The following is a 26,714-nucleotide window of genomic DNA, read 5'->3' as shown; positions in this document are numbered from 1 at the left end:
CTTTGGTGCACAGCAGAAAGGAAGCGCTGTCTCCAAGCAGAGGATCGCCCACAGGCTCATTGACGCCATAGCTATGGCATATCACGCCCAGGACGTGCCGCCCCCGGTAGGGCTACGAGCCCATTCTTCCAGGGATGTTGCAGCCTCCTGGGCCCTGGCCAGGGGTGCCTCTATAACAGACATTTGCAGAGCAGCGGGCTGGGCAACACCCAACAGCTTTGCGAGGTTCTACAACCTCCAGGTGGAACCAGTTTCGTCCCGGGTAGTGGCACGCAACACAAGCGGATAAGCTCGGGATAGCTGGCCAGGTGTATCGCTTGCACATAGTGCCTTTCACCTCCTCTGAGCCGAAGACATGCGCCATTAATTCCCAGTAGTGTTCACAAACTATGTTCTCTGGTTGACTTCCTCTGAGCCCTGTGACAGTCGAGTCTTCGGAGAGACTCGCTGCCGGCCCAGTACACGTGCTAACTAAGAGCCCTGTTCTGGGGTAGGTGCTCTGCATGTGGCGGTTCCCTGTAAGGTAACCCCATGCGATGTATATCTTCTGCTAATTCGTTTCCCTGTTAGCAAACTGCATCTTCCTTGGGCAGAGCCCGTCTGCCACAATCTCCATGTTTATAGTAACTCCTCCCCCATTGGGTAGGATCTACCATGAGACTTCTTCACATGGTCGGCAAGACCATGTGACGTATTTTCCACTTAAATATCCCCCCCCCTGGGCGAGGTGTGGTCTCCACGGTGTCCTCCCCTTGGGAGGGACACCACCCGACTAGACCTGGTCGGCCCAGTCGGATATTCCCCCTTTTTTTAGGGAGTGGAAAAAAAAGAAGGGGAAAAGAGGCCACGACTGGGCTAGCCTGTCTCTACCTTTTGGGTAGTCGACTTCTCCCCAAAGTGCCGTTCGACACTCATAACTATGTTGGGGGAGGTTACGAGGCACACAGTTGTCTGCCCGTCACACACTGCCAGTTCACGTAACACAGTTCAGCTAGTTGCGGCATTTTGTATAGGGACTCCTAGTGTCACTACATCGACACAACGTCGAGTGAGTGACAGATAGGGAACATCATGGTTACTTGCGTAACCTCCGTTCCATGATGGAGGGAACGAGACGTTGTGTCCCTCCTGCCACAACGCTGAACTACCCGTTGAAATGGCCGGACCTTTTCTTGGCTCCTCAGCATAAAACCTGAATGAGTGGTTGCACGCCAGCTCCTTTTATACCCGTATGTCTGGGGGAGTGGCATGCAAATACCACTCGCCAATTTTCATTGGCCTTTTATCAAAGACCAGAGGTGACTCGGGCTCCCAAGAGTGACCCCTAGTGTCACTACATCGACACAACGTCTCGTTCCCTCCATCAGGGAACGGAGGTTACGCAAGTAACCATGACATTTTGTCACATTAAAATTGTGTAGACATTTGAGGATTTTGCTTTTTGTGGCTGTGCTTTTGAAGCATTGTGTATTTTGGCATTTGTGGACTGGCCCCATTCGCTTCCATTGTGGGTGCCTCAGTGGAACCATGATTTTTGCTCTTTTTATTAAACAAGAGACAATTAAAAAATGATTTTGCCAAAACTGCTGACTTGATATGAGCTTAACTTGTATTGAACCCGGATTATTCCTTTAAACAACATGAAATCAAAATGGACCCTATTTACTTTCCTGTGTACAATAAATATTTTTGTTTTTATAATCTTTCATTAAAATGTAATCATTTAAAAAAAAAAAAAAAAAAAAAAGATTGCCGATACATTGTCCAGGTTCTTACGTAACTCAGATGTTTGAAGCACTGATTGTTGGTAGGCATTGTAATGTAGTAGGGTGACCAGTCCCTAAATTGGAGGTTTTTTTGTTGTTGTTGTTGTCTCATTTCATTTATGTATCCATGGCTGGGTTTCCCGATGCACTATAAAACATTAGTATCACTAAAGTAGTAGCCTAGTTAATCTCTACAGCATGTTTCCCAAAAAGTATTGCTATAGTAACATAAAACTTTGTAAATTAACAAGGGCTTTGAACCGCTCTAAAGTCATAAGTGCAACTTAAATGTATCTTTCTCACATTTTTCACAGTTTATCAGAGAATAAGAAACATTTAATAACTTGTAATGATATATTTGGTCATTGGAAAGCCAAAAACAAGGCTTTGGGTGTGCCAAGGGAAAGTGCAAGAATTGAAACACAATTAAGTGACATTTTTTGTAACTTTAACAATTGCCTTTCACAAATGTAACAATTTTTGAGCACTACATTTCTTTTCTATTTAGCCCCATGTTACATTATAATGAATTTATTAGCCTAAACAAATTAGTGGCATTTTTATTAATGGAGTTGGTAGGCCTGTTAATATATACAAATATTAGGCTTAATATTTAGTAATAAAATTTAATTCAATTATTTTAGAACGTTACCTATTTACTTATCCAAAATCCAGAAAATAAATGCACAGGTAAATGAAGGAATAATTTGCACTAACTGACAAGAAGTACTACACCAGGTTTTACATACACGGATTCAAAAACTTTACACACATGCGTTTCTATCATTAATCTCTATAAAGGTGAGCATCAATCTGAAACCCAATTTTACCAAAGTCATCATTATTTATTTAATTAAATACTGTGGTCATCATTAACTTTTGCCATCTCAACAAGGTTACTTATAATTTCCAAGCTTGTCAGTATTTCTGCATTATTTTCATGTTGAGAAGACAAACTTCTGAACATGTTGGCCAAGGTTTCAGCATTGGACCAGACAGCTCCTGTAATGAAGCATTCAAGTTCTACTTTATAACGAGCAATCTAAGTGCTGTTTTGAGAAACAGGTGTTACTCTTTGTTGTTTCAATTTTACCATGTCTAGGGGCTGGGGAGAGAGTAACAAGGTAAAAATAAATTTAAATAATTCGATAAATGGAATAAGAAATTAATTTCTAGTCTCCGGCCCCAGCACAATACACACAAATAAACAACGGTCAGTTCAAATATTGAGTTGTTTATTTTGTATAACAATAATGGGAATATCATAAACTTCAGGAGGGGATATAAGCCAAAAAAACAAAACAAACAAAGAATGTTCTCTTGAGAGGGAAAATGATAACTTGCCTAAAAAGAAACAAAAGAAAAACACACTTCCTTGTCTCCTTCTCTATGAATAAATGGGAGAAAACATCTCAAACATCAGAAAGTCTACACCCGCCTCCCCACTAAATTTCCCAATATAAATAAATCTAACAAAAGTTAACTAAATTATAAAAGATAAATGAGATAATTAAGAATATAGTTCGTCAACAACAGACTAACACCAGCACAGCTGAAAAAGACACAATTTGGGGCAGGAGAGACGAAACTCTCCTGTGAACAATAAACGCTCAACTCTATTCTTGCTGGCGGTCGCTCGTAATGCAACCTCTCTATGCAGCTCACAACCGATGCTGCCAATGTGCGCCTCCCTCTTCTTCTGCCTTCCTTTTTATGTGAGCCACAGTCCTCTTAGCGGCCAATCACAACAGGTAGGACACCGCGATGGTAACGGGAAACAGGTGGCAACAGGGCCGGATCTAGGCATGGGCAGGGGTCTGTCTTGCCCACCCAATCAGAATTTAGGCAAAGACAGCATTAATCTTTTATTTTTTATGATTTTGTGCATTGGTTAAAAGCAATCTGAGGAGGGCTGTGTGTTGAGAAGTTTGAGGGAGGGCTGTAGACTGCTCCAACCAATCAAAAAATAACACCAGAAAATTGCAGTATTTTTCTATGTTTTTATTGGCTGAAAGCAACTGCACTCCACACTCACGACTCGCCTTCAGTAGCAGAGAAACAGATTCTGACAGACACGACATGAGCGATAACATTAATAAGCAGAAGTATTTGTGTACAATGCATAGATTTTTGGTGCGTATAAGGAAGTCTGTTAGTGGCTCCGGCAGCAGTGACCATGATGTGGCCACTGTTGTTTCACAAACTCTATCTTCCCCAGCTCCCGCTTCAGAAATAAATCCATCTCCTTCCACCTCAGCCCCCCAAAATCACGATGCCGGTGGCAGCGAAATACTGGACCTAAATTTAAATGCACCGTCCCAGCCAATATTATATAGCTACCCCAAACGTGCATTTGGGTCCATATCACGGTCATTTAATGCTGGATGATACTATTCGCGTCCATGGCTTGAATACGGCGTTTTGCGGGACGAATACTTCTGTTTCCCATGTTGTAAGTTCGGTGTTGCTAACGAGAGATATGTCGTTTTTACCTCGCGTGGTTATACCAATTGGAAAGCAGCACTGGAACGTGACGGGTATGCAGAAACATGCATCCAGCCTCTGTCACGTACAGTCTATGGCAGCCTGGTCTGAATTAAAATGTCGGGAGGCATCTGGCGAAACTATAGACTGCATGCTAGTGGGAAAAACGCAGTTGGAAAAAAACAGATATTATGTGAAAAGCATTGGAGGTGTGGTTAAATTTCTCTGTGTAAACGAGCAAGGGCTGCGTGGAACCACGGAAACGTCAAACAATGATACATCTACAGGCCGCTTCCTTAACTTGTTTGAATACACTTTAGAAAAGGATCCATTTCTGGCCGATATAGTAAAGGGTATACCAAAACATGCAAAGTATACTTCTAAGGACATTCAGAACAAAATCATTGAAACACTGGCTGATATGGTGCTTTCTGATATTAAGTGCAGATACACAGATGCTGACTCAGCAGGGTTTTGCCTTAAAAGTGATGGGAAACGAGACAAGTTTAATGTGGAAAACTTGTCTGTAATGATTAGGTTTGTGTGCAGTTCCTTGCCAGAGGAGCATTTGATTGGGTTGCTTGACTTTCATCAACTAGACGCTGAATACATTTCCACTCAAATATTGAGCCACCTCTCAGCTGCTGGCTACAGTGCTGACAACATAGTGAGTCAGTGCTATGATGGTGCCTCAGTGATGAGTGGGGTACGAGGCGGTGTACAAGCCCTGCTGCAAAACAAGCTTGATTGGTATATACCTTACCTTCATTGTTATAACCACCAGCTACATTTAGCAGTTGTGCATGCCATCCAATGTGATCCATGTGGGAAAAAGTTTTTTGACTTTGTCAGTTCCCTATACAACTTTTTCCATCACCACTATGTGGCTGAGAAATATGATGGTCCTTGTCTTAAATGATTATTGGAAATTTGATGGACAAGCCATTATGATGTGACAAGGTTCATTATTGAGAATGAAGACATTCCTCTCAGCATCCTCTCAAACATTTCAGAGGATGATTTTGCCACCACTGATCTGAGCACTGAGGCAGCAGGACTTTTAATCCAAATCAAAAGGCACAATTTTTTTGAAACTGGTAACTTTCTAGTCTGGGTACTTGGTGTCCTGAAACCAGCTAATGCTATTCTCCAGTCTCAGACAGTGGACATGTGTAAAGCTGGTGAGGCTGTCAGTGCATCCTTGGAGTTCCAATTAGCAGAGATGAGTTTCAGACATGTGGTGATTTACACCCTTCCAAGAGAAGATGAACACTGAATACACAGCTAGATGACAGTGTTGTGTATTCCACAGTGGGCCACACTGACTGTGATAATTCTATAATACTCCCCAGTCAGTGTCTGAAGAGATCCTTGCTTTCCATTCTCGACAGGGCCATTGTTGAAATGGAAAATAGATTTTCCACAAAAAATGCTGACTTGATGAAAGCCGTATCTTGCCTTGTGCCAATGTCTAGTGCATTTCCAGATGCCACATTATTGAGCCCTCTACATTTGCTTGCTGGCACTGCAGAAAGTGTAAGTCTGGCAAATGAAATTCTTGTTGCCAAACCTATGCTGACGAAACAATTTCCTGGTGAAACAGACCTATCAACTTTGTGCAAACACTTGCAAAGCTACAAAAATGCATTTGCAGAGCTACATAAATTATATGTAACTGCCCTTGTTATTGGGGTGTCCTCAGCATCATGTGAGAGTTCCTTTTCAACTCTGTCATGGGTTCTGACACCTTTTTGTCGCTGTATGTTACACCAAAGAAAGAATTAGTGATATTGGCCCATGAGAAGTCCATCACTAGTACCTAAGGTATGGATGAATTTGTTAGAACTTTTGCTAGAAATAACAGGAGACTGATGTTGTAGATGCGTAGATGATATTGTATCATTGTAGTATCTCCTCAAAACAATTTTTCCATTTGTTTTCTATAAACTCAATAAAATGTAATATAATCCAATCATTAAACAAAACACATACACTTAGAAGTTAGTTGTAGTAATAGTTGGTAGTTTATTGTTTGTCACTGCATTTAGTTTTTTCCATGAAATAGCCATCAACGTAGCACCAAAAAAACTAAAATCTATGAAAAAAAAATAATAATAAAAAAAAATATTTATATAAAAAATCTTTAAAAAAATCTTAAAAAAAATATTTAAAAAATATAAAAAATCTATCTATCTATCTATAAGTATGATTACGATCACAGTGAACACTCAAATCTGCGTTGGTGCTGCCGCTGATCCAGTTTCATGTGAAACAGTTTCACAAATAGTCTTTTCAACCACACAGTATCATTATTTCTGTGTTACAATAATTCAAATTATCACAGAAGTACAGGGATAAAAGTTTATAGTTCGGATATAAACACTGATGTCTACAGTAGTGATCAGATTAGAGTAAATCTCCTTTTGGAAGTAACTTGACAATTCAAATAACGATTGTATCAATTACATTGTTACACACCAGTAACTGTTAAACAAGTGACTTTATTTGTCATTGAAATATTCATTCAAGGGATTTGTTCAAAAAAAAATTGATTTATCCAGTAACGAAACCAGTGAAGTCTTTGAGATAGTCATTGAATCATTCATTCAAACCGATTAAAAAGAATTATTCAAATTAATGAAATATTTTTAAATAGACTGCAGCAATTAACATTTTATCAGAAACTCTAGTAAGTGACATGTTTTGTTTAGTTGTCTATTCAGAATAATGGGAGAATCGTGATCTGTATTTAAAAAAATGTTTTCTCAATTTATCCCCACAATTGCCCACCCAGGATATCTGCCAGCCCACCCTTCCATAGCTGGCAAGAACCGGGCCGGGGTGGCAGTAATTAGTACCTGCTCAGAGGAAAGTGGGAGAGACAAAAGGAAAAACTGACGGATAGGACATACCCAAATAGTGACAATTCATACACCACAAACACAGATGTAAATAAATACATCCAGGGATGTAACAATGTAAAATAACTAGCGGCGTTATTTAAGATGGTCATAAAAGTTTAAGTTGCAACTTATTATCTGGAAATTCAGTCTATATTTTTATTGTTCTAAAAAAAAAAAAAGCATTAATTTATTCCTTATCCTATATTTAAGGTCACGAAGGTAGGCTGCTGGAGCCTATCCCAGGAACATGTATTTTTTTTTTATCTAACATTAGAAAAGCTGAAAATGAGCTTTGACTTTTAGAAATGAAGATAGGCAAGTGTCTCTGCTAGTAATATGTTAGCCTAGATAAGATTATTTGAATATTTATTACGTTTTTTTATGTCTGTCAATACATTTCTGATTTTTAAAAATCCTCGACTGTGTAGAAGTTCTTTTTTACATTATTATTTACTTCAGCACCGGACTTTAATACGCAGATATTGATGTAGTTCAGGAAACGCAATCAATAAATAAATAAACAAATGAATAAAAAAATAAATAAAACAAGGTTCAGTTTTCTCCAATTTTAGATTAAAAAATACATGTTCCAGCAAATCATAATGGAATAATTGCATCTTACATTTAATAAACTGTGGTCACCATACTTCATTGTGCCTATGTCTGCCTACACAGTAACCGTGATTCAGGGCTGGTTCTAGACACTGAGAGGCCCTAGGCAGAATTTCTTTTGGAGGCCCCAAAAATGGTTGATTTTTTTGCTTTTTATTATTTGGTGTGGCATGACATACAACAAACTGGGAGCTTGTTCAGTTAATCACTTTAACAATCTGTTTAAAGCAGTACTCTAAACTGCTTTATTTATTTATTTGCAAGCTATGGCAAATCTAATCAAAAGTCAAGTAGTTTTTGACTAGCTCTTCCACAGAGATGCTCATTGTTGTAGTCTGGTTTACTTCTAAACAACACTTTGTTATCTCATAAAGTGATAAAAGCTTGTGCACCTCATAAGAGCTGCCAGCCAATAGAATGGATTTTCTGACATCTCTTGCAGATTTCATGCCGTCTGAGGCTGAGACTAACCCTTAGCATTGACCAAATTAAATTCACCTTCCAACATTACTGACTTAATTGTTTAGTGTTTTACAAGAACAAAAACTAAAACATAGAGAGTGCAAAATAATCAATCCCATATCTATACCACGTTTTGAAATAATAATGACATACTTGTACTACTAATAATATTCATGTTCAGATCAATTCTAGCCATTTCTGAAACTCTAACACACCAAAGAATATGCATTTTCCTATTTCCTACTTTGTAGTAAACACTACAAGAATAAATACAACCATTTTAATACATATTTTAGTAACATTTATATTCATAACAATGTTATTATATTAATGACATTATCTTTCAACTACTAATATGGGTGCGTTTCCCGAACTACGTAACTCTCTGCTTAACCACCAAAGTACGATGTGTAGGGCTTTACTGGTTGTTTAGATCAGTGTTACTATCAGAAATAATTAATAATTATTTCTGTAGTTATTAATTAATATTTAAATTAATTAATTGAATCTAAATCATTAAAACCTCATATGGGGCTCCAGTAAATGTAGTGTGCTACGTTTAGGAGCAAGTTTGGTTATTAGCAATAATTAATAATTATCAAAGATAATTATTAATTATTAAAATCAATAGAACATTGATGAGAATCAATGTTAGCTTTTTAAAATCCTTTAAATCTACAATTATCAAAGATAATCGTTAATTGTTAACATCGATGAAACATTAATTAAAATTAACACTAGCTTATTGATCATTCAAATTCATTTATGCAGTAATATCAATTAATAATTAATACAATGCAGTCAATAAACTTCCGACATACAACTACAAACTAAACAGTGATATGATTAGATATGGAAATAAAAATAATTCTATAACACATAAGGTGTGTGTGTGACAGTGTGTGTGTGTGTGTGTGTGTGTGTGTGTGTGTGTAAGGAGGGACGCGCACAAAATAGCGGACGTGACTCTCGTGGAGAGTATGTCATGCGAGACTTCCGGCCAGGGAATATGACCGCGAATGTGGGCGGAGATGGTGTCTACCAGTTACTGCGTATATCCACTTGTATGATAGCTTAGGGACAAAGCTGGGCTTTAGCATTTAAGCTATCTACGAGCCAAAATGTGTGCCAGAATGTTTGTGAGGGGTCGCGTGCCTGCGTGTGTGCGTGTGTGCGTGTGTGTAATTAGTACGAGAGAGAGAGAGAAGTGACAGCCCTAAAGCTGATTTTGCGATCGTGGGAGAGAAAGCAGCTGTTTAGTCCATCGCTCAGAGACGCGGTGGACGGCTCGTAAACAGTCCCGCGTTATTTGACTCTTTAATGGATGAACTCAGTTGCTGTCTCATCCGCGATGGCGAAATTGCACAACAATTCAATTTGGTTGGACCACAATACAGCAAAACAAAATCATGATAATTAATACCCTGAGTATTAATAATGAGCAGACATGGCGGTCCGTAAACTGTACAAGCAAAAACCTTGAAACACAAGAATAACACACTATAATATTCTATCTCTGCCCAGACGTAAAACCTCTTACTAGAATCGCATGAGGACACAGGTAGAATGTGTTATCCTCCGTCCTTTAACTCTGACCTGGTCCCTTGAGGCTCGGGTGATGACGGGAGGCCGTTTCCAAGTTGGATGTGTTCCATTACACACAACACGACAAGTCGGAAAAAAAGATGGACGCCTCCAGGAAAGTAATTGTTGCACTAGCTCTTTTGGAGTACAGAAAGCTACAAAATAAGTATGCCCTTCACCTAAGAGACCTCGAGGAAGATGACAGAAAGTGGAGAAGGTATGTAAATGTTTCCACATATTTGACTGTATCAAAACATGTTAACCACGTTTTAATTGAACCAGCGGTGTAAACAAAGGGCAATGCCCTATGGAAGTACAGACGTATATTTGCATTATAAATTTGCCGAACGGGGTTTATGTGTAAACGGTTTTACGGTTTGTAACGTTAGGCAGTGTTGTTGTAGCAACATTGACCATTGTTCTTGTAGCAGCAGTGACCATTGTTGTTGTTAGCAGCAGCGACCTAGCCAATTTTAGCTGTACCAGTTTATAAGCAACACATTACGCAGTTATTCATGCATAACAGGATCGTAGCAACATGCCTATTGGCAACGGTAATACGGTATTGTGTATACGACTTACTAAATTGGACAAAAAAAAGACAAAAGTGCTAAAAAAAAACAACTTTAAACCCACAGCATACTACAGTCGATGCTCTTCGCAGCCATCTTGCTTTCTAAACTCTGGGTCCTCTGAGTTCGTCCGACTTTCCGAGTAGGAATTCTGACATCGGGGGGGCCTTCCATTTGTCAGTTCCAGTCTCGGAACTCGGAAAATAACTCGGAACTCCGACTTCCGAGACAAATGGTACGCACGATAATTATTTCAGGGAAAAATTTTATAATAATAGCTTGTTTACATGTAGGCCTAGCCCAGAAAAACGTTTAATGTGAGAAAGTTGCTGAAGACACGAGATCCGCATGCACCGTGTAATGAGACAGATGCATTGCGCTACAATAGATGTGCTTATCTCTACATCAGACTTCAGGGTTCTCCAGATGCACTTGAGCACAAAGGCACATGCGCACTCTTCAAATACGCACGTTCTGTTCAGAAGAGACCATTCCTATCCCCTACTCCCTTCTAAGACTTTACCATCCACTGTGACAGACAGCAGTGTAGGGTTGAAAAATGTGGGGCACCAAAATAACAGCCATTTGGAAGTCACTCTTTAAGCCATTTTTATTGAAAATTGGGATGCAGCCAAAACTGCCACTTGTGTGTTAACATGGACACAGACTTTTTTTTTTTTTTTTAAATAGCCTACATGTAAACATGATTAAAGTCTTCACAGAATGAAACATATATATGGAATAAAATATATAGAAGAGTCAGCGAAGTCAAATGATGTCCACAAAGCAAACTAACTACCACAGGTAAAGAGCTGTAGATTCAACCACACAACTCTGATGCTGTTTGCGAACATTCGTTTAAACTATGTTGGTAACATGGAAATTACGACCATGATGCTTTTGGGAAACGCATTCCATTGAATAGTCTAGACACCTGGCATGGTGTTTCTTCAAGAAACATGTTGAATTCAGCGTTACTGTGTCAAAGTTCCACATCTTTAAGCTAGTTCTCTTCAAGTCAAGCTTGAGAATCACATACATGATTTGTCGGGCAAACAGAATAATATTTAGCATTTTATTTGATTGCCTCTCAATTTCTCCTGCTCTCGTTTTTGCGTAGGGGAGAGCGGGGCACAAACTAACACTTTTTGGTTTTCTTAAGTTTGTGTAAATGTACTTGGGGTTTGATGTATTTTTCTTTTTTCACATTAATTTCACATGTGTCTATTACACATATGTGGTCTTGTTTCATGAATACAGCATATACTTGTTTCACAATCTACCTCGAAAAAAAGAAAGTGAAATGTTACAGGTGAGGGGCACATTGTAACAAGACCATATAACAGCTTAAAATTCCCCTCTAACAACTGTATCAGTATGGGATCAAAATCCCTTCAAAAGTATTGCGGTCACAGATCCAAAAATAACAAGTGTGAATCAAAATAATAAGTGTGAATAAAAAAATAAATAAAAAAATAAGAGCAGATAAAAAAATAATACGCGCAAAAATAAATAATAACCACAGATCAAAATAATTAGCGCAGATCAAAAAATAACAAGCATGAATTAAAAATATATAAAACATATTTAAAATATGCTGCAAAAAACAACAACAGAAAAATTAAAGCAAAATCATCAGAATTGCAAACAAAATAATGTTTTTTGTGCTCTCAGACAATTTTGCTCATATTTTCATTTTTTCGTACGCTTACGCTGTATTTTTCTGCACTTGATTTTCCAAAACTTGTGAGTAGAGTTTCATGTAAAAAAGGGGGCGTTTTGCATCCCTATTGGTCCACTAGTTCTTGATCGACAGCTCCTCCTCTAGCCAGTCATTCGAAGAGGGGAGGTGACGTCACTCCAGTGCAACTCCGACAGCTGCTGCTCAATATTATATTATTTGTGGTTGATAGATACGCTGCTTGTGTCTGTTTTGAGTATTTTCTGCCAGCTCTAGGAAACAATGTGTTGCCGAGTAGGCCATTATCATAGTCCGTTAACACATGCATTGAGTCAGCTGAATTTAGTTAGCAGAGTTTTAGTTTAGGCATTATTTAAGACTTCCTTGTTTGTAGGTTATTGGCTACATGTCTAAAAAAACAAAAAAACAAGGCTGTGTTGGTGTGGATGTTTGATGCATGTTTTTACAAGCTGTACCAACATAGTCACGAGTTCAGAACCCAACTTGATCTGCTTTTCTATGTTACTGAATGTGCCGTTATGTACTGATCCAACGTTGGCGTCGCTGGCACGGCTACATGTAGTTTCTTTTTCCATGATACTGCAGTGAAATCAGAAACAAGTGACCAAGCATCCCACGTCAATAAATAATGCAATAAAGTTAGTCGTTGGATGTTCTTTATTCACAAATAGTCATCAATTTAGGGACCGTCTCTAAAGATACAGGCAACATTGGATCATACATATCCAAAACATTTACAAATATTTCCATAACATAGAGTATACAACTTCAATAACATTTGAAGCAAATGACTTACAGTCATACAACCAACTTCAAAGTGTGCATGTAAGTGTCAGCAATAATGCACACCTTTTAGATTTTTGATATAATAATAATAAAAAAGTCAAATTATATGTAAGCATTTCTATACTCATCAGTATTGTAATAGGCCTTGGTGTCAGGATCTGGATTTTATTTCATGGAAAAGTGGATCAAGTTGGGTTCTGAACTTGTGACTACATTGGTACAGCTAGTAAAAACATGCATCAAACATCCACACCAAACCAGCCTTGTTTTGTTTTTTTAAGATATGCAGTCAATAACCTACAAACAAGGAAGTCTTAAATAATGCCTAAAGAAAATACTCAAAATCGACACAAGCAGTGTATCTATCAACCACAAATAATATAATATTGAGCAGCAGCCCTCTGAGTTGCATTGGAGTGATGTCACCTCTTCGAATGATTGGCTAGACGAGCTGTCGATCAAGAACTAGTGGACCAACAGGGACGCAAAACGCCCCCTGATTTACATTAAACTCTGCTCACAAGTTTTGGAAAACCAAGCGCAGAACTTGGAAACAAAAGCAAAGAAAAATACAGCATAAGCGTACAAAAAAAAAAAAAAAAAAAAAAAAAAAGAAAATATAAGCAAAATTGTCTGACAGCACAAAAAACAGTAATATAACCAAGGAAAACATGATTTTGTTTGCAATTCTGATGACTTTGCTTTAATTTTTCTGTTGTTGTTTTTTGCAGCATATTTTAAATGTGTTTTATATATTTTTGATTCATGCTTGTTATTTTTTGATCTGCGCTAATTATTTTGATCTGTGCTTATTATTTTGATCTGCGATTTCTATTTATTTTTGCGCTTATTTTTTATTTTTTTTAACTGCACTTATTATTTTTTGATTCACGCTTATTATTTTTGGATCCGTGACCGCAATAATTTTGACGGGATTTTGATCCCATATATCTGACCTAATTTAAAAGCCTAGAAGATAAAATAAATTGTCATGTCAATAAAAGCTATTTATTAACTTTGTCATATATAATATAGCAATAATTTTGACACTTGACAATAAATGCACAACGAAGCCACAGCATTGACCGAAATAATGCATGGATTGATGACAAAACACACAAACACACTCCCGCACACACACACACACACACATTCGCATTAAGGGGAATTATGTAAATTACATATCTGACTGCATGGAATTGCATTTTTTGTAACTGGGGCACATTGTAACGCAGTGTTACAACGTGCCCCTTCGGCGCAACTGGGATTTAAACCTGGCTGGTCACTTCTGCTGGCTATCTGAGAATTAAAAGACTATGCAATATGCTAGCTAAAAGATTGGAGATTAAAATGATACCAAGTTTGCCTCATTTTAAATAAACAGTAAAAACAGAGATGAAAATTTGTTTTCATGTGAATTTTTACTTTTGCTATTTTAAAATGAACTTTTGGTGATATCTTCCAAAGTTTTTATTTTATTGTTGATATGGCAATTGGCAACAAGTAAGCAAATGAATTACCAGCGTGTGTAAACGTTTAAACCACGTGTGTTAAAACTAGCCCCGCGTTAGTTTGTGCCCCGTGCTCCTCTACAGCTCATTAAATTATGGATTTCGTCTTTTGAGCATGGCTGCGTGATACAGCGCAGAGGGAACATTACCTCCACCCAGAAGACGTATCCGAGATTTTGCGGTGGCAGAGTAGACAGACGCAGTATTTTGTGCAACGCTGTCAATATGCTACAAAGATTATCGCTCACACGTGAATGTGTTCAAATTTTGCAAGGTTTTAATTGCAGATGTGAGAGCACTGCGCAATGAGCCTCATTTCCCAAAAGCATCGTAACCAGGTAACGTGAATGTACGCGATGTGAATCATATGGGGCTCTCACATAGCCTAAAGTTTTTTGTCTGGAAAATGAACAAATGCACACAGAACAGGATATAAAATGATGGACATCAGTATTGAACTACTCGTAGACCTGTCTAAATATGAATAAATCATCTGGTAAGAGTTCAGTGTACTGTGTACTTGTAGCCTTACTGCCATTATGCAGCATGCAATTTGTTATTGCTTGTAAAATACTACATGCCAGCCGATTTGAACCAGCCATTGGAGGAAGAAAGAAGAGGAGGAGGATGAAGCGAGAGAGAAGGAATCTCTCATTGCACACTCTCACTCTAATATCCTCTGTTAACCATATTTTAATTATTTATTATGGCATATTTAAGTATTAAACTGCGTGGTCACATTACTCACAATGTCTTAATCTGTTTAATAATAATTATTTATGTTATTCATAATAAAAACAATAGGCTAATAATAATAATAATGCATAAAATATATAAATGGATGAATAGATAAAATCAGAGAGAGCAGAAAAATATCAATGGCTGGGTTTCCCGATAACGTTGCAACTGAAGCTTTTACGATCATCTTAACTAATGCCCTGGAGAGAATATGTGATCACAAATAACCCACTACACACAGTGAAAAGGTCAGTGTCTAGTTAAACTCGTTCAGATAGATATTACAAATTCAATAATTTAAAACACACCAAATTACCAAATTACCATACACACTCATTCTTACAACAAATAATGAATTTTAAAACACTTCCCCTTATCCAGACGAACAAGACCCCACCACGGGATTTGAAGGGGGAGGATGACTGTGTCGACGCCATCCCATGCGAACTGGTCATTCTTTTTTGATGGTATCCATGCTCTCTCCCAGCCATGGCACCCAGAAATTAGGACACACTTGCACTTGGAGTATAACCGCTTGGAGAAATAGCACCGCTACACTGACACACCCCTGGCCCATACAGACACTGTCTTTTGGACCTGATGCTTATAACAGCTTGGATGGTCCTTTTCTTCTTTGGCCTGGAGAACAAGACGGCTGTGTTTTTCAAAAACTATTTGAAATGTGGACTCATCGGATCAAAAACATGGTTCCACTGTTCTACTTTCTAAGATGACACAGAGCCCAGAGAAGTCAGCAGCGCTTCTGGACAGTGTTGATGTAGGGCTTCTGCTTTGCATAGTAAAGTCTTAATTTGCATCTGTGGATGCAGCGGCGAATGGTGTTGACTAACAAAGGTTTACTAAAGTAATCCCAAGCCCATGTTCATGATATCCATTAGAGATGAATGACGTTTTTTAAGACAGTGACGTCTGAGGGATCGGAGAGCACGCGCATTCAGAAGTGGTTTTCGTCTTGCCTTTTACGCACCGAGATTTGACCAGATTCCTTGAATCTTTTAACTATATTGTGCACTGTAGAGGGTGAAATGGCAAAAATCCTTCCAATTTGTCTTTGGGGAACATTGTTCTCAAAGTGCTGGATTATTTGCTGAAGCATCTGTTGGCAAATTGACAAGTCTTGAATGATCCTTGCTCTTGAAGGACTAGGCTGTTTTTGGAGGCTCCTTATATATTATGACACGATTGCCTCACATGTTTAACATCTCCCTTTTCACATTGCCTTGCTATTTTAACTCAGATTGTTATTAGTCTTAAATTCCCCATCTCAACTTTTTTTGGAGCATGTTGCAATCATCTGATTTGAAATTTCTGTACATAAAAAAAGAAATTCACATGGTAAAACATCGTATGTGTAGTTGCAGTGTTTTCAATTTAGCAAAGTGTGAATATAATTTTATTTTTATTAGCATTTTTCGTTCTGTCTTGGGGTTGTACATACCAGTGCCGGATCGCCAGTCAAAACACACACAAATTAAATAGAAACTCAAGAACTGGAGAGTTTTCTTCTGGATTATACACATACCTGACAAAAGCCATTTCAAAAAGTGGACACGTCTCACCCGTCTCAACCCATAACTGACAGCGATGTATCTAATAATCATTCAGTGAATATTTGGAAACAACTGAGAAATTCATCCTTTACGTCTTTTTTTTTTCATGTATTTGTCCATGTGGTCATTGTTTTTGAGGAAATAAGTTCATCAACCCACGAGAATCCAAACACTGTACACGCTGCAATAGTAGGTACGCAATTGATCGATGCTGTGATTGGCCGCTGCTGTAATCAATCACACTATGGGTCTGTAGTCATTTGTGCATTCAGTGAGAGTTTAGGCAGTTCAACATGAATAAACCCCTACACAATATCAGCTTGTAACAAATCAGACTGAGAACCAAATTGAGGATCCATGTACAAAATTTTAATGAAAACAAACAATCCAATACACCATCCAAAGGGAGAAGTCAGAGTAGAGAGCTTGGGTCAAAATCCAAAAAGACAGACCGGCTTAAGCAGACAAAATCCAATACAGCAGGCAAAAATGCAAAGTCGAAATCCATGGCAAAAGACAAGAAAACCGTAAACCATAACAAGGAATACAGTAGAAAGAGCTCAGTATAGTAGTAATACAATTACAATACTTCGCAAACTAATTCAAGCACCATGTGCTCTGTATAAAGGGACAAACAGGAAGTGATGTCAAACATGAGACACTGTTCTAAAATTCAGGTGAGGATGACCTCTGGTGGTGTGGAGTGGGGTTTGCAGGTACAGATGTTACAGAATCCCCCTCTCTATGAGTGCCTCCTGGCACTCTTCTACTTGGTCTTCCACTGGGTCGAGGAGCAGGGTGATTAGGATGATCCCTATGAAAATCTGTGATTAATGATGCGTCTAAGATATCCTCTGCTGAAACCCAGGAATGTTCCTCTGGTCCATACCTCTCCCAGTCTATTAGGTAGAACGTCCTTCTACCTTGTCTTCTAGAGACAATAATCTAATGGACAAGGTATGCTCATGCTCCGTCTACTTCCAGTGGTGGCAGTGGTGGTGTCTCAGCAGATATAGAGGGTAAAGCCGGTTTCAGCAGCGAGACATGGAAAGTAGGAGATACCTGGTAAGTAGCAGGCAGCTCAAGGCGATACATGACAGGATTGATTTGTTGCAAGATGCGAAAGGGTTCTACATACCTGGGTGAGTGTTTCTTGCAAGGCAGCTGCAATCGTAGGTCACGTGACGAGAGCCAAACCATCTGTCCAGGTTGGTAGTTGGGGCCTGGATGTCGACGACAATCTGCTTGTAGCTTTTGTCTGCGAACGACCCATTGGAGACACACATGAGCAGCATCCCAGATCTGTTCGCTTCTCCGAGACCAATCATCCACTGCAGGGACATCTGATGGTTCCCCAGACTAAGGAAATAATGGAGGTTGAATGCACTGAAAAGGGGTTAGACCAGAAGATGAGTTAGTAAGGGAATTCTGTGCATGTTCGGCCCAGGGAAGAAAACGGCTCCCTTGATCCTGTTCTTGACTGAAATAGGATCTGAGGAATTGTCCGATCTCGATTAAGTCTCTCTACTTGACCATTAGATTGCAGGTGACAAAAAGCCTTCCACACCCGTGACGTAAATTGTGTCCCTCTATCTGATAAAATTGCCTCAGGCAGACCGTAATGCCTGAACACCTGATCGAACAATGCTTCAGCAGTTTCCATGGCCGTAAATTAACCTTTCATGGACAGTAGTTTGCAGGCCTTGGAAAATCTATCCATAATCATCAGGACTGTGGTAAATCCATTTGAAGGGGGAAGGTCAGTAATGAAATCTATACATATGTGACCACAGCCTTCAGGGAATGGGTAGCGGTTCTAGTAACCCAGCTGGATGTTGCCAAGGTGTACGGGATTGTGCACATACTGAACAGCGATTTAACATATTTTGACATCACGGTTCAAAGTGGACCACCAAAATCTATTCCTAATTATGTGAATAGTTCTGTGAATACCTGGATGTCCCGAGTTCAGAGAAGTATGCACCCAGTGGATTACACAGTTTCTCAAGGGCTCTGGTACATAGGTCTTACCAGGCGGACAGTTAGGAGGTGTAGTACCTAGAAGTAAATCAATTGCACAATCCCATGAACGGTGGGGAGGTAGTTGTGCTGCTTTGGCCTTACTGAACACTTCCATAAAATCATTATACTGTACTGGAATTTTAACTTCCTTGACATTACTGGCACTCTCTGAGCGTGGTTCTACAATCATAAAAGTGGACTGACAAGAGACAGTACTGAAAACAGAACGTGGACCATTGACAGATCTCCTCCTTTCCAAGAGATGTGGGGGTTATGCAGTTCTAACCAGGGGTAGCCAAGTACTAGAGGAGTCTTGGGAGTGGATATAATAAGACATGTTATCTCCTCTGAGTGGAGTACCCCGATCTGAAGCCTGAGTTGAACAGTTTGATGTGTAATGACACCCTTACTAATGGGGTTGTTGTCGATAGCAGTGACGTGTATTGGTGGGTTGCACTTAGTTCTTGGTAATTGTAACTGATCTGCCAATTTGGAGTCAATTGAACTGGTGACCACTCCTGAATCTACTAGCACTCTGGTGGAGAAATTAAGAGTTATGGTTAATAGTAGCTGGTATGACCAGATCTGAATGGATAGGGTGCTGAATTGTGTCAGGCTAGTAGAATTATCTTTGTAGGCAAGTTCTGTTGAAGCTCAGAATTTAATCCTTCTCTATAAACAGTCTTTAGAGCTACTTCATTCCAACCACTTTGAGCAGCTAGCGTGTAAAATTTAAGTGCAAAGTCAGAGGCTGAGCGCTTACCTTGCCGTAGATGCAACAATTGTACACCTATGTCTCTTCCTCATGCGAGATTTTCAAAGACCTCCCAAAATAGTTGTATAAAGCGAGGGTAGTCCCTGCGTATCCCCATATCGCTCTCCCACACAGCCGCCATCCAATCTAAGGCCTTTCCAGAAAGAAGTGACATAAATGCAACTTTGGCTTAATCATTCTGAAAATGATCTGGTTGTTGGGAAATGTACACAGAACATTGGCACAGAAATCTTTTACAGTGGTCAGGATTGCTGTCATACTTATCTGGGAGAGACGAGGGTACACAAGGAGCACTCAACGGAGGAGGAGCGTTGGTTAAGTTTGGAAGTGCATGTAATAACTGTACCAGATATTTACTTTGGGTACGAAGTGCCTCCAGCCATTGTCGATATTCATTGAGCATCTCTGTTTGATAGGTAACAGTAGATCTGAGTTGTGCTATCTCTGCTGGATCCAGTGAAGGTGAAGTATTCGATTCTCAAATTGAGGATCCATGTGCAAAGTTTTAATGAAAACAAACAGTCCAATACACCATCCAAAGAGAGAAGTCAGAGTAGAGAGTTTGGGTTAAAATCCAAAAAGACAGACAGGCTTAAGCAGACAAAATCCAATACAGAATGCAAAAATACAAAGTCGAAATCCATGGCAAAAGACAAGAAAACCGTGAACCATAACAAGGATAAGAAGGAGCTCAGTATAGTAGAAATACACTTACAATACATCGCAAACTAACTCAAGCACCATGTGCTCTATATAAAGGGACAAACAGGAAGTGATGTCAAACATGAGCCACAGTTCCATAATTCATGTGAGGATGATCTCTGGTGGTGTGGGGTTTGCAGGTACAGATGTTACACAACTATAATATGCTTACATTTATATGTAATAAATTTGGATACTTATGCTTAGGTGGCAGATAGGTAGCAAAACTAGTTTTTAGGGTGGCAGTGCACTGCACACCCCATGCCACCCTTGTGGCCACGTCCCTGCTCATGTCATTCCAAACCCGTATGACCCAAAAGCACAGTGATCATCAATAAATTATGATCATTGATTGAGTGCAGTGAATTCGAGAACCGTTTTCATATCAGGAATTATTTTGTAAACCAGATCAACAGATTAGTTGACATTTACATTTCGTCATTTAGCAGACACTTTTAAAGCAACTTACAAATGAGAAACATAACAAGCACTATGTCATACATAAGTCAACAAAATCTGCAGTATCGCACTGCCAAGTTCCAATGGTAGCACTGGAACACTGAAACATTAAACATTGAAATGTATGGTTTGTTCATGGATCAGTTTAATGAAATAAAAATTGCTACTTCTTTTATGAACTCTCATGAATGTGCCAAGAAGAGCTAGGGCAGATGTCAAGATCTTCAGTGAATAGTGATTTAAATTTCCAGGGTGTTCTTCCCACAAAGCAATCATATGATTTGGAATGAAGTGTGTAAGTTGTACCATTTTAATGATGCTTTTACACCCTTTTTAAAGCTTGAAATCTCCCCATTCATTGTAATTGCATGGAAAAGAGCAACCAGCACTTTTTCTCTTAATTTCTGTTTGTGTTCCTCAGATGAAAGAAAGTCATTGGTGACAGAATTTCACTCAGTGCATGTATCTCTTTAATGCAAGCTGTATTATTGACAGGTTACCAGGACATAATTCACAGTAAAAGTCATCAACACATCATTCAGTCCCAACTCTATGTTCACTAAGTAGAGAGGATACAGAACAGTTACTCACAGAGTAGAGAGGAGCAGTCCAAAACCAATGCTGTCTCACAGTAAAAAGGATATGGGTTGTACTTATCACACTTATCAAACTGTGTGTGTGTGTGTGTGTGTGTGTGTGTGTGTGGATGGGTTTGGGTGGTTTACGAGGAAATTTTTTTAGGTTACAAACTGGTAATTACAAGGGTTTTATGCTAGAAATGTGGTTTATGAGGACATTGCTAGTGCCCCCATAATTCAAATCGCTTAAAAAACATTCTAAATGATGTTTTTTTATTCATATATATTTTTTTTTAAATGTAAAAATGCAGAATTTTTTTTTGTGAGTGTTAGGTTTGGGGTTAGGGGATAGAATCTATAGTTTGTACAGTATAAAAATCATTATGTCTATGGAGAGTTCTCATAAGGATAGCCACACCAACTTGTGTGTGTGTGTGTGTGTGTGTGTGTGTGTGTGTGTGTGTGTGTGTGTGTGTGTGTTTGTCCCAAACTCACAAGAAAGTTGTCTTTTATTTCTCCACCTTCAGCCCACTTTCTATCCTCACTGGGACATGGCGACAGGCTTTTATTCTATTCCACCTATACAATTAATCAGCAGTCCTCATTCAGCAGATGGATAATCACAAAGGCATGTAATGGCTACCTAAGAAGGGAAATATAGGATATAGATTGTGTTTAAACTGTCAAGAGGGGAGTAAACTTAAAAGTGAGTAGGAAGAGTGAACTTAAGAGGAAGATAGTTGAGGGCATCCCCTCACAATTAAAGCACTTCTATTTCTGTTGCATTTCAGTCATTTCGAATTACATAAAGTGCCCAGTACACACATGGTAAGAAAGATGTTAAAATGTTTCAGGGTATACGGATCCTAATGTTAAAAAGATTTGAATAACAGACATATTGTGCAGGATTCCTAGCCTTTTTGACAAATAAATTTGCATGACTTTTCCAGTTGTCAATTATTATTTATTTATTTATTTATTTATTATTTTTTTTTTATTATTATTTTTTTTTTAAATAAAACATCAAGAGCAATTTCTAGCCAGTGTAATATTTTAGAGTGGAGCATAGCTGGAAACGTTTATATCCACTATAGAAATTTCCAGTACTTTTTATAATTGTATTTATTTCCTGAAGGCAGTGTTGGGTGTAATCTAATTATAAAGTAATTAACTGCTTTACTCAAATTACTTTTAGTACAAAAAAAGTAGTGTAATGGATTTAATTTCAAATTCTTGTACTAAAACTACTCTCCTGACTTTGATTAAGCTAAAGTACACTATTTGGGTTACAATTTATATATATATATATATATATATATATATATATATATATATATATATATATATATATGTAGAATATACATTTAAAATATGAATTAGGTTCATGTATACATCTGTTTGTGTTTCTGTGACAACTGAAGGGTGTGTTCCCCCTAATAAGTCAGTGAACAAGGAGGAAATACAGACATTATTTTGAATTTGTTGAGTGGAAAAACAACAGCTTTTCTAAAGTAGTTTTAAAAAGTAACTTATTAATGTGATAACTGATAACTTCATTAGAGAAGTCAGTAATCTGATTACAATTTTAGAGAAGTAATTATTAATTTGTAGGGAAGTACTTTTTTTTTTTTAGTAACATACCCAACATTGCCTGGAAGTAACTATTTGAAAGTTTCCTGATTTCTAGGTTTAAACATGAACTAATATGAGCCTTACATGATGCTGGTATGTAATTTAAATACTGTATGTTGCCAGTTGAATGGATTATAAAATAAAATGTAATAGGTAGCTAATAAAGTCAAATATTTGTTGTACTTTCCATTTGTAGGGTTAATGCTTCACCCTCAAAACCAGTGTGCAAATGAAATCCGAGTTTCACAAATAATCGTCCTGTAAAGGACTGAGCGTGTGAACAATGTAAACCAGTTACTGATTTATAAAAATAATTACATGTGACATATTTTAAGTATTTAAATTAAGTGGGATTAGAATAACTCATTCTATATTCCCCACTCATGTGTGAGTGTGATGAGGAGGAGGGGCGTGGCTGGACCGTGAGGACACACGCCAGACCCTGAATTGTCCTTATCAGCCGGGAGGGGGATAAAGATGAGCCGGAGGCACCAGTTCGAGAGAGAGAGACGCACGCTGCCACTGTGTGTGTGCGCATGTCTGTGTCTTTTATGTTATGTTTCAATTTCTCATTAAAGTAATGTTTGTTCTGCCGGTTCCCGCCTCATCCTTGCCCATCGTAAGAACCCTGTTACACTGGTGCCGAAACCTGGGAAGGACAAGGGATGCGCTATCGTGGCGTCCTCGCCGCTACCGTCCACCAGGAAGTGGCTGTCCGCCAGGGGATGGAGGAGTCGCTGCAGGCTGCTGAGTGTCGGAGGAACCGCTGCCATCCACCAGGAAGTGGAGGAGCCATGACCGTCCGCCAGGTGTCGAGGACTCGCTGCCATCCGCCAGGGGAGGAGCGGCTGTCGTCCGCCAGAGGGCGGAGGAGTGGCTGAGGACCAGGCGACAGCATGTCCGGGGAGTGGCGAGCGAGTTTTCTCTCTCTCTCCTCTCTTTCTCTCCTCCTCTGTCCCTCCCTCTTGCTCTTTCCCCTCTCCCTCCCCTCGTCTCTCCCTGGGCTTCAGAGAGGCGGGGAAGACCTGCCGGCAGAAGGACGGCCAGAAGGGCAACACCTCCCCTCCAGGAAGGGAGGGAAGGGGAGTAGGTCATGCCAGAGGTTTCCCCGGTCTGAATTGGGCAGTGGAGGAGTGTGACAAGGAGGAGGGTGTGTCCCAGCCGCGAGGACGCATGCCCAGGAGGAGGATAAAGACGAGATGGAGGCACCAGTTTGAGAGAGAGAGAGAGACACACGCATCCGCTGTGTGTGCACGTCTGTATGTTTTATGTTATGTTTCAGTTTCTTTATGTCATTAAAGTTATGTTGACTGTTCTGCCGGTTCCCGCCTCCTCCTTTACCATCGTAAGAACCCTGTTACAGTGAGATAACAATTAAGATGCATAAATTACTGAAAATTAATTTATGCTTATGAAAAAATAATAATTTTTGCTCATTCACTTGTGGCAATAATTATAAAAGTAAGTGTGGTATTAAACAAGCAATATTACAAGGGCAGGCATCTGAAGAAAACTACATACATCCTTTATTCCTTGTGCTTTAGGATTTCAATACGATATAATATCATTACGTAACAGAGTTTGAGAGAGTGTAGAATTTTATTAATGTTTTTCAGGCACTGTTTTATTACTCAGAGTGTTCAGAGCTACAAAAATGTATGAACACATTAAGAGCATGATGCACTAACAGAGGACATGGCAACAACACCCAGAACAATTGGAGGGCAAAGAAGACAGAGATGTATAGTTGAGTAGGAATCTGCTTTGAATACATACTTACATAGAGACACACTTGCACACGCTCACCACAGATAACTGATGGTCACAACATTTGTATCATATGGCAAGAACAGCCTGAAACAGATTGTGTTTAATATATATTCTTGTTATAACAATCTATTTATACCAAAAAATATAAATAGATTTTCTTTGTCTATATATGTATTTATTCCTGCTATTTGTCTGGCTTTTGCTTTTGTTGCATGAGTTCAGTGATGCTGATGTGATGCTGTCATGAAGAAAGACATAAAAAATATTCTGATATTTAGCTACAGGGCACAACACAGACTTAGAAACAGCTCTACTACATAACAGATGTTCAAAAATGGAGACGATATATAATAGTACATCCAGAAGACATACCATGTGGAAGCATTTAAATAAAACAAACAAGCAACAGCTGAAAGTACAACAGGACATTGTGAAAAAGACTTGTACAATTTGTACACAGATGTTTTGAGAGTAGGGTCAAGACATAGCACGTTATCTCAGTTTCGCTTGCACGCACAGCTACTGCGGTTTCCTGCTGAAGAAAGTCCATCAGACTGGTTCCCAAATATGGATTGATTAGCTCAGGTGAGTCATGCATTACACTTACGCAAAGCTCACAGACATTTAACTATTCACAAAGAGAGATAAAATGCTGTCTTGAATACAGATGGGAGATGAGTTTGAGCCTGTGAGCTACTCTAATTTATGACACTGAACAATTGTGAATTGTAAAGGCTACTGAATTCCTATTTGTTAATATATAAAAATTTACACATGCTCATTTGGAACCCTTCAATGATGGGCACATTGGTATTTCTCTGTGTCAGCTATTGCAGAGACCACTTAGTTCAAGTCAAGAACATTTCACAGTAGCATTATAGGCAAATGTAGTAATAGTAAAATGGCTTCTGGATAATTCTTGAGCAAAATATCAAATTCTATTCATTTGACCTTCAAACATCTATGCTTTGGTTTGTTTAGTACTGAGCTGAATACAGGTATTTCACATACAAATGCAGTCATTATAGAAATAAAAACATTCTAAAAGATTAACATACGTAAATATTAGTTTTCTGACAGCGATATTAGTGTGTTTTTATTACCTTGGCAAATTAGTATCAGAAGCTGCTATCATATTTATTTTTCACTGATATTAATATTATTTAGCTTCAGCCATGGAGATAATACCCTGTTGTTCTGTCATAGCTACAATAAATTAATACTAGATCTAGGGGGGTGCTGGGGTAGGCTTTGCACTCCCAAATTATTCCAATGCGCAAGTGAAGCAAAGGGTCAAATTGTGTCATCATGCCCCTAACCCTAACAAAATGTGCTGGAACTGAAAACAAGTTTGTTGATTTAAAACTTGATCTGTTTGGGAGAGTATTTAACTTACTTTTAGCGCCATACAGTGGACATTTCGCCTCAAACTTCCGCAATACATGTAATCAACACCACCATTTCATTTTGCAAAAATTTTGCCATGGTCACATAATTTTCATGAGATCATGCTGAAGAAATCAGATCCCAGGTACAATGAAAGACACATTAAGCATTAATACATCCAACTTTTAAGTCTCACACATCCCCTTTTCTCAGTGACTTATGCTACAGCGAGTGGAGAATTTACAAATGAATTTGCAAATATTACTAGAATTAAGTCCCTCTCCCGCTCATCCAACATCTTTAAAGATACAGATACCCAATCCAGTAGACAAGGTTAAAGAGGCCAAATGCAGTTGGGAAGAATATTCGAGAGTAAGAGTCGATTTTGGAGACATGGACATGCATTCTGTTCTCACGCCAGGCTCCTGTGCGACAATCATCAAAGCAGCAGAAGAAACTGGCGCAGTCTTTCCCGTCCAAACATTCATATGCATAATCGTCATCTTCATGATAGGGAGCAATGTTGTTCATCTGCAGCAGGGAGGTCCCTGGTCTGATGTTCATCATGCTGGGTTTCTAAACATAGGAATAGCCAAGTTACTTCCCCTTACTTACAAAAGCAGAAGGGGCCGTACCAAAGAATTCTGGGTCCCCTGACTGTATATTGTTTTGGACCACTTTCATATTAAAAAAATACAG

The 26,714-nt window shown here is 38.8% G+C and overlaps 1 protein-coding gene across 1 annotated transcript in view; it reads right to left on the bottom strand.

Annotated features, from left to right (window-relative positions):
* Positions 1–24,363: 24,363 nt before the first annotated feature.
* Positions 24,364–26,714, bottom strand: part of LOC127412444 (gamma-aminobutyric acid receptor subunit gamma-1-like) — a 30,161-nt gene continuing 27,810 nt past the window's right edge. The window contains exon 9 of the mRNA XM_051648799.1: positions 24,364–26,591. Within this exon, the coding sequence (XP_051504759.1) occupies positions 26,316–26,591 (276 nt within the window). The 3' untranslated portion in view covers positions 24,364–26,315. The remainder of the gene's footprint in view (positions 26,592–26,714) is intronic.

This window comes from Myxocyprinus asiaticus, chromosome 21 (genome assembly GCF_019703515.2).
Source record: "Myxocyprinus asiaticus isolate MX2 ecotype Aquarium Trade chromosome 21, UBuf_Myxa_2, whole genome shotgun sequence".
NCBI lineage: Eukaryota > Metazoa > Chordata > Actinopteri > Cypriniformes > Catostomidae > Myxocyprinus > Myxocyprinus asiaticus.
Note: the sequence above shows the minus strand (reverse complement) of the source record. Positions and strands in the feature narration are given on the sequence as shown.